The sequence below is a fragment of the Leguminivora glycinivorella genome, chromosome 18 (genome assembly GCF_023078275.1).
Source record: "Leguminivora glycinivorella isolate SPB_JAAS2020 chromosome 18, LegGlyc_1.1, whole genome shotgun sequence".
NCBI classification, from domain to species: domain Eukaryota; kingdom Metazoa; phylum Arthropoda; class Insecta; order Lepidoptera; family Tortricidae; genus Leguminivora; species Leguminivora glycinivorella.
In genome coordinates, this window is record NC_062988.1 from 6,146,185 (window position 1) to 6,155,423 (window position 9,239).

Consider the following 9,239-nt stretch of genomic DNA (forward strand, 5'->3'; position numbering starts at 1 on the left):
TGGTTGCGTAAGCACATGTACCTAGTGCGAGACATCAAGTAGACTAATCTCGAATGTTTGCAAATACTTATTTGCAAACATTTATTTATTTATGTATATGTGTATTTTATTCATATATATGTATTATACTAATACATATATATATATATGTAGGTTTACTTATTGTATTTGTGTATGTTTATTTTATAATAGTAGGTATCGACTTGTATTTAATCGTTAAAATCTCATACTGGCTTTATAATCTTGTGCACCAAACTAACTATCTCAGTTTTGCCCAATGGTTGACTGGTAGAGAATGCCTTAAGGCGTTAAGTCCGCCATTTGTACTTTTTATTGATAATTTGTGCAATAAAGTTTAAATAAATAAATAGGTTTAAATAAATTTATTTTTATATTTATTGGTTTAATAGGTTTAAAGTTTAAATAAAACTGAGGTCAGATAAGTAATCGCATAATCGAAAGAATTCGTAAAATGAAACTAGAATACTAGCTTTGTTATGGAGTGGTATGGAAAGGAATATTATAATATTTAGAAAGAACTAGAGTTTAAAAACACTGGCCCGCTCATTGAGAGAACTTTTATTGCCACGACAGTTGAATAGGTACTTTAAGATTACGTTTGTTTCTAGGTATTTTATATACCTATTGTCATACATATTCCAGTCTGTAGATAGGACAATAAAAATAAAACAGTTTAAAGACTAACTAAACGGTAGCTTTGAAATGCAAAAACAGTATCGTCAATATTAAATGTAAAACCGTATATTTTTATGTACGAATATGCGTTTCTATTTCAATTTTTTTTACAAAATAAAATGGTTTACCAATGCGTGTACATCACATAAATATTTACTCAATATTCTTACACTAAACAGAAAAATTCTAAGCAAATAATTCAGCAAACTTCGTTTTGCAGCATTGCAAATATTGAAATCGCATATTTTAAATTCTACTTTACTGAAGTAGGAATCAACAACGGCGTTCATGCCGTTCATATCTTAAAAGACTACAAGTGACTACTATTCGATACTCTGTTTAACCCTTTTGTGAATAATGAAGGAACATTTTCTGAGAGATAAATGCGGCACGTTTCTCAAATTCCCTTATTAGATTCCTTAGCGCGTTCGTCGATACTTCTGTGCTCATGTTCAATGTTCATACTTTTATTAACATTTAGGTATCCAATTGTACGTAGGTAGCAACAAGAAAAGAATATGATGAGTAGGTAAACAATTTGCTTTAAATGAACTGTTAATTTTATCTTCCCAAATCTGATTTTGTATTGAAAACGTGCGTGAAAGAATGATGTTTATTGTCTCAAATATAACACTTACTATCCATGGGCGTGACATATCAAACAATATTTCTAGTGGCTGTTGGCGACTGGCTGGTGCGCGACCTCCTTCATAGTTTAAAATTATGTCACTTTCAAAAACTGTCCTCATGTTATGAAATATGATCTATCAGTCTTCAGTCTGCCTTCTGTCACGAAACTGTAAATAAGCTTGTGTTTGTTTACCAATAATTAAAATTAGTGCTTTTATTACATGTTTTCATCATTTCACGTCAATAATAACAGTCCACAACCCCGCTAGCTATCATTTTGGTCCATTCTCGCCGTAGTTTTACCATTCCGTCGAAATTAAATTTCAATTTTTTATTTTCACGTAAGTCATTGTAGTTTCATTGTCATTTATCTAGTTACATTACTCTACATTATTTACGATGGAAACACGTAGTAAGACGAGGGCAGACCCCGCGGCTACGGAATCCGTCCGGGTGCAGCGCGAACGTCGTCAACGTTCACCGCGCAGCGCCCGGCCGGGTTTGGCTGCGACGGACGACGGTGCTTCGGCATTGCCAAGCAGTTCAAGCATACGAGGCGACGTGGCACAACCTAGCCACGACGCTGAACGCCTGGATGCTCGAACTAGCTCGCAAAACGAAGGCGATGTCAAAGCACGACCGTCTAAACCTGTTTCTAGTATTCACAGTAATACTGCGCGCACCGAGCGCACACATTCTTCGCGTTCTGCGGCAACCGTCCGCGCACAGAAACTTGCTCTCGAAGCAGAAGCTATGCGGCGTCAGGTGGAGCGTGAACGTGAGCTTGCGCGTCAACAAGCGGACCGCGAGCGGCAACAGGCGGAGCTCGAGTTCGAACTCGCGCGTCAGCAAGCCGTACTCGCACGGAAACAAGCCGAGGCAGAGGCACAGCGCGAGCGCGAGCTCGCAGGCCTCGAGTCCGAAGCGGAACAAATGGAGCTGCAAGCAAGACTCGCCGCTCTGGAAGCTTCAGATAAGTCCGTCAATTCACGTAGTTCGTATTTTTCTGATCATAACGCTGAAAGGCGCACTACGACTTGGGTTTCAGAACAAAATGCTAACATGACTGTAGCATGCCATGGAAACATACCTGGTGAGGCACCGGTTGTCACCTCGAGCGACGCTCCAGGACTTCTTTTACAGCCGGCCGCCGCCGCCAACTCGGTATCTTTCAAAGTACCAACTGTCAACCGAGCAACATTCTCGAAACCCACTCAAGCCCTTTTAGAAAATAACTACGGAACTGTGGCACCAAGACTAACAGTACAATCTGAACATTCCGCAATAGACCCCATAACGAAACTTTCTCAGGCTATAAACTCACTTTCAAACAGACCAAAGAAACCCGAGCTAGTTACATTCTCAGGTGAAGTCGGTCAATGGATGGCTTTTAAAAGTAGTTATGAGAGAAGTAAAATCAACTTTTCCCCTTCAGAGAACCTAGACCGCCTGAACGTCGCCGTCCGCGGACAAGCGTACCAGTCCGTCGCGTCCCTCATGTGGACCTGCGGCTCGCCCGACGACGTCGTGCAGGCGCTCGAGCAGACGTACGCGCGCCCGGAGCTGCTGGTCGCTCGCGAAGTCGCCGACCTACGGAACACGCAAAAGCTAAGTTCTGCTCAGGATTTAAATACGTTAGCGAACAAATTACGAAATTTTGTTACTACGCTCACATTACTCAAACAAACAGAATATTTATCCTCCCCGGAGCTTTTTCGGTGCATCTTGGTGAAATTGAGTGAGCACACCAGGTCGCGCTTTACAGATTATGCAGCTGCTCACACGCCAGAGCAACAGAGTGTAACAAAACTTGAACTACTGTCACGTTTCCTTTTGATTGAGGCTGACAAACAATTAAAATTTAATTTTGTTGCTGACAGTACAGTCAAGGCGCCAACGCCACCAGCGTACTCAAACGTACCACGAAATAATGCTCCGAAATTTCCATTAAAAAAGGAAACAATACATACTACGGTGTCTAACGAGACAACCTCTGAACATTGTACGTATTGTAAACAAGGGTCTCATAAGATAAAAACATGTAAGAGTTTTTTAAAACTAATCGTAGAAGACAGATGGCGCTGGGTTCGAGAAACTAAAATATGCTATCGTTGCCTGAAGTCTAACCCACACACGTGGAACAATTGCCGCGCAAAACGCTGCGGTGTCGACGGATGCCCTAGACGCCACTACGCGCTTCTCCACGGCACAGGGACAACCGAGACTAACTCCGGCACGGCTCCTAGCGATCAGTGCAACAATCTTCAAACATCCTCTGAGAATTCTATACGCCCTGTCATCATAAATAGCACCGATAACGATATTACATCCGCTAAAATTACGAATACTATTGACTGCTCCATTAATGCAACAGGATCTTCCCCATCGACTTCACTTCCACGACGTCCCCGAGGCTTGCTGAAAGTAGTCCCGATCGTACTCGAGGGCCCTGACAGCGCGTTCGAGACAACAGCGCTACTCGACGATGGCAGCATCTCAACGCTTATCGACGCCGACGTAGCAGCACGCATCGGAGCGAAGCCGACGAGTCCGGAGCGTCTTCGCATCGAAGGTGTTAGTAATATGTCAACGGAACTCGACGTAAGTTATGTTGATTTTTATGTACGCGGTCGAAACCACCCTGATCGTTACCTAATCGAAAACGCACGAGCCGTGAAACCTCTAGGACTTCGCGCACGATATCCAAACACGATTAATTTAACGGATTACGATCATTTATCGAGTCTAACAAAAGAACTTTCAAATACGGATGCTTATCCCACCGTCCTGATCGGCGCGCCTGACTGGCATCTATCTTTGAGCCGGGAAGTGCGGTGCGGGAAGAAGAATGACCCTGTCGCCTCTAAAACATTGTTAGGTTGGGTACTCCATGGTGCACACTCATTGTCGTCAAAACCAATCGATTTTATACATCACGTTACAGAAGATTTGGACACACTTCTAAAACGACAATACGACATTGACGCCCTGGGTATCACAAAATACCCGCCACGTCAAAACAGTGAAGACCAACGAGCCGTAGACATTATTGAGTTATCCGCTCGCCAACTTGACGATGGCCACTACGAAGTAGGCCTACCTTGGAAGGAGGAACTTCCTAAAATAATACCCGATAATTACCTACAGGCACTGTCACGCTTCAAGGCCCTCGAGCGACAGATGTCAAAGGACTCGTCGTTTGCCGCAGCTTTTCAACAGTTCATTGATGACATCATCAGCAAGGGATACGCCGAAGAGTGCGATCCGAAGACCTATCACCATCGGCCTGCACCAAATACCTCTTGTGTAAACCCAGATGGCTCCATTCGCTGGTACCTGCCCATTTTCGGTGTATTTCATCCTCAAAAGAAAAAGCTGAGAGCAGTTCATGACGCGGCTGCCACGACGAAAGACGTAAGCCTCGACAGCATGCTTCTGCAAGGCCCTGACCTATTGTCTCCCCTACTCGACGTTCTTTTCCGCTTCAGAGAAGGTGCAGTAGCCTTGAACGGCGACATTAGAGAGACGTTCCCCCAAATTAAAATCGCCACAAGAGACAGAGACGCCCAACGTTTTCTCTGGCGCGACAAGAACAACGACCTCAAGGAATACCGCATGTCGTCAATGATTTTCGGCGCAGTCTCAAGTCCCTTCATTGCTCTCTACATCAAAAACAAGAACGCGAAGATGTTCGAAGTCAACTTCACCGCCGCCTGCAAAGCAATCATCGAAGACCACTACATGGACGACTACCTAGGAAGCCACACCAACGTTGCTGACGCAGCTCAAATGGCCGCCGATGTTGTCACAGTTCACAAGTCTTGTGGTTTCGAAATGCGATCGTGGACTTCCAACCACCCAGAGGCGTTGTCTCTCGTCCCCAAAGAACTGCGAAGCGACGCCATATCTGACGTTTACCTGCCTCCCAGTAGTGATGTCGGCGTCTTGGGTGTTAAATGGAACCCACGCCTAGACTGTTTAGGTTTTCGTGCCGTACCCCAGATACCGACCGGCACCTTGACAAAACGTATCCTGTTATCAAATGTCATGAAAGTCTATGACCCTTTAGGTCTATTGATGCCAGTCGTGATCTGGGGTCGTATTATAATTCAAAGATTATGGCGGGCAGGCATTGGCTGGGACACAGACTTACCTGAGATGTACGTAAGCGAATCCAAAGACTGGTTTGCACAGCTACGGATCGCAGCCGATATAAAAATCCCGCGCTGGTACATGGTCAGGTCAGACTTGTCAGACGTTCAGCTGCACTTAATCGCTGACGGTGGCGAACAAGCCTACGCCTGCGTTGCCTATTGGCGTTTTACTTACAGCGATGACTCCGTGTCGACAGCCCTCGTCGGCAGCAAGGCCCGAGTCAGTCCCCTGAAACCGATTTCGATCCCAAGATCGGAATTACAAGCTGCACTCATCGCGTCGCGTTTCGCACAGACTATTTTGCAAGCTCATCGTTTTGAACCCTCCGCAACCACTTTCTGGACCGACTCAACTACTGTCCTAAAGTGGATCCGGAGTGACGCGCGCGCTTTTAAACCGTTCGTCGCACACCGGTTGGGAGAGATATTGGAAACCACTAATCCATCCGATTGGAGGTGGATCCCTACCTCTCTCAACGTCGCTGACGATGCGACAAAACCAAAAAGAACTGATTTTACAGCATCTCATCGGTGGTTCACTGGTCCACAGTTTCTTGTTGAACCGACGTCCGCTTGGCCGACCGAGCGACACATCAACGAGGAAGAGACCTCACCAGACCCCGAGCTAAAATCAAATCTGGTGATTCTGCTCCTTGATATCCCACTTCCATATTCGGTACCTGATCCGACGCGTTTTAACTCATGGCTGCGTTTACTTCGCGCCACCGCCCGCGTTCTCCAGGGCGCACGACTTTTCCGGCTTAAACTCTCTCGACCAATACACCCAAATTCTAAATTGTATATTGACCACACCACATCTCCCCACCAGGTTCGCGCAGCGGACATCATAGAAGCGGAGAAGATGTTGGTTCGGCAAGCCCAGAGAGAGAGTTTCCCAGAGGAATTGACAAACCTGCGATCCTCGAAGCCAGTGCCCAAGGACAGTCGGATTAAGAAACTCGCCCCTATACTTGATGAAGAAGGCCTCATGCGTCAAGACACACGCATTATTTCCGCACCAGGAGTGAATAACGAGACAAAATCCCCCATGATTCTTGACGGCCGCCATTACAACTCAAGACTCATCATCTTTCACGAACATGTCAAAGCCTCACATCAGTTTAATGAGCTCGTTCTAAATGAACTTCGACAAAGGTTTTCGATCTCAAGAGCCAGAGGAACCATTCGCAGCGTAGCAAGCTCCTGTCTAAAATGCAAGAGATGGAACACGAAACCTATGCAACCTCAGATTGGTAACTTACCTCTAGAACGCCTAGATCATCATAAAAGACCATTTACCCACGTCGGCCTTGATTACTTTGGCCCTATTCTGGTAACGCTATACAGACGGCGCGAGAAACGATACGTTGCCTTATACACATGTCTCACAACCAGAGCGCTTCACCTGGAAATTGTGCACTCACTCACTGCAGATAGCGCATGAGCCTCAGGCACTTGATTGTTCGCCGAGGATCGCCTACCACTAAGTATGTTTTCCGACAGCGGGACCAACTTCGTCGGCGCCTCCCGTAGACTACTACGCTCCCTGTATGACAAATTGGTGAGGGTGATGTGGTGTTGGTCGCTGACCCTACGCTTCCTCGTGGTTTGTAGCCACTAGGAAGGGTAACAAAAGTTTACCTAGGAAGCCGCGACCCAGCCAGTAGCCACCAGTGGTTAGTGTTCCACTGGGGGTCCGGTATGTTGGCGACTGGCTGGTGCGCGACCTCCTTCATAGTTTAAAATTATGTCACTTTCAAAAACTGTCCTCATGTTATGAAATATGATCTATCAGTCTTCAGTCTGCCTTCTGTCACGAAACTGTAAATAAGCTTGTGTTTGTTTACCAATAATTAAAATTAGTGCTTTTATTACATGTTTTCATCATTTCACGTCAATAATAACAGTCCACAACCCCGCTAGCTATCAGTGGCGTTGAAACTAATCGAACTTCGTTTTAACATATAAAAGCCCACAAAACGAGTGTGTAAGTCGTGCATCTAGCGAATAGCCAATAAAGAATACAAGAGTAACATTATCAGATTTAATTTCTCTACTCAATAGGTCAACATGTAATTTTAATTTATTTTTCATTTATTTTGTTTTAATTTTACTTCTAATATAATTTAATTTTACATCTAATTTAATTTAATTTTACAATTCATTTTAATTTAATTTGTTTGTGTTATTTATTGTATTTTAATATGGACTCAATGTCTGAAATAAATATTTCATTATTATTTTTTTATTAAGTCAAGGAAATCCAGATTTCATCAGATACGAGTAGGTCGGTCATGGTGCTCAAAAATATGTACTACCTACACGCACCTAAACACATTATAGAGGCGTGATATACTTGTGAGATTATTGGTTGCTGAAAGCGTCCAACGGAATATCCAATAAAAAGAAGGCCGAACTTCTGACGCAATTTCTGCATCGGCACTTGTAATAAATACCTACGCTCAAAGGCAAACAAACAACGCAAAGTAAGCACTCCATCAAAAGCCAGTACTTAAAAGGTCTCAGCGAATTGATATCGTCTTCATGTAAATAAAGATATGTAATAACGCATTATTTACAAGATCCTTTATTTATTGCACATTTGTTGGCTGTAACTGCTGTAAGCATAATTTTATTTTGAAATCTAACAATTCATAATACTGAAATGTGACACATTCAGTATTCCAATTGAATTCTAATAGGTTCACTTCTAAGGTAGGTAGGTAATCACTTCTAATAGGTGCTGCAAATCAATATCGTATCTCAATCTTATTTTTGTCTTTTGATTATTAAAATTAGAAGCAGTTTGCAAATCGCACTGAAGTAATTTATTTATGTTAACATATTCACTTCCAATGTTTTCGTAATGCTGTGCGCGTAACCGATCATTTCTCTGAGAGGAAAACGATTAAAAAATTTAAACTGTTTATTTCAGATTTGATATTCTGCTTTTTAAAGACTCTAGAGCCAATCAAAAATTTCCAAAAACGGCCTTTTTCATTGTGGCGCAAAAAAGGGTGTGATACTCAAGATTAGTAACAATTAACCAAAAAAGCTAAACGGTCCGACATAGATTATTTCATTGTTATTCAGATTCTCAAATTTCGTTCCGATTGATTAAGTTTTGAAGGAGGAAAGAGTCGAGAGCGGAACCTCGATTTTAAAGATTTTTTTGAAATATCTTTTGACTGAGCTGTTTTTTATGGACAATTTTTTTTCGATAAATCTAGTTAATAACACTTGTATATTTAACTAAAATTCCCAAGTTGAAAGGGGCTCCTTTCCATTTTAGCATTTTCGCTACCGTATCCTCTTAAGCTGGTTTGTGATATCCGCTACGTCTCACATCTCGGTCGTCTCACTCAGTCTTGAAGTTTACCCCCTCGTATACTTAGTTAGATAAGACACACTGCTCTATGCGTAGGAATTTTAATTCTATTGCTGGATTATTTTTTGAAGTCACTTTTTCATTCATCTTTTTTCCAGGCGGCATCCGAGAGATTCGTACCTTTATGACTCTCTCTCTCTCTCTCTCTCTCTCTCTCTCTCTCTCTCTTGCCCCTTTTAAGCCCTTTAAGTTTAAGTTAGAGGGTAGCCTATTTTCAGAAATATGGTAATATTTCGCAAATTACAAAATGATGTAAAGGACGACGACGAAGTTGTTTGTCAATTACGATCCACGTAAAGTTGAGTTTTAATCAAAAGTTGTAGCATTAGCTGTTAGAGATGGCTCTGCAATGAGAACTTTGTAAATCCTTA

General features: G+C 42.9%; 2 protein-coding genes across 2 annotated transcripts; both read left to right on the top strand.

The window, feature by feature from the left end:
- Positions 1-1,382: 1,382 nt before the first annotated feature.
- Positions 1,383-3,257, top strand: LOC125236108 (tol-Pal system protein TolA-like). Its single transcript, XM_048142804.1, has 3 exons — positions 1,383-2,303; positions 2,762-2,873; positions 3,207-3,257. The coding sequence occupies exons 1-3, from the start codon at positions 1,726-1,728 to the stop codon at positions 3,255-3,257; spliced, it is 741 nt and encodes a 246-aa protein (XP_047998761.1). The 5' UTR covers positions 1,383-1,725.
- A 595-nt stretch (positions 3,258-3,852) lies between these two features.
- On the top strand, positions 3,853-6,994 carry LOC125235995. The gene is made up of 2 exons (XM_048142673.1): positions 3,853-3,927; positions 6,310-6,994. The coding sequence occupies exons 1-2, from the start codon at positions 3,910-3,912 to the stop codon at positions 6,922-6,924; spliced, it is 633 nt and encodes a 210-aa protein (XP_047998630.1). The 5' UTR covers positions 3,853-3,909; the 3' UTR covers positions 6,925-6,994.
- The last annotated feature ends 2,245 nt before the right edge of the window (positions 6,995-9,239 follow it).

Excerpts from the sequence above, each read along its gene's own strand:
- LOC125236108 (XM_048142804.1), top strand. The coding sequence starts at position 1,726 with ATGGAAACACGTAGTAAGACGAGGGCAGACCCCGCGGCTACGGAATCC. Across the intron at positions 2,304-2,761 it reads GCTCTGGAAGCTTCAGATAA|AGAACCTAGACCGCCTGAAC; the intron begins GTCCGTCAATTC and ends TTTCCCCTTCAG. Across the intron at positions 2,874-3,206 it reads GTGCAGGCGCTCGAGCAGAC|TACAGTCAAGGCGCCAACGC; the intron begins GTACGCGCGCCC and ends TGTTGCTGACAG.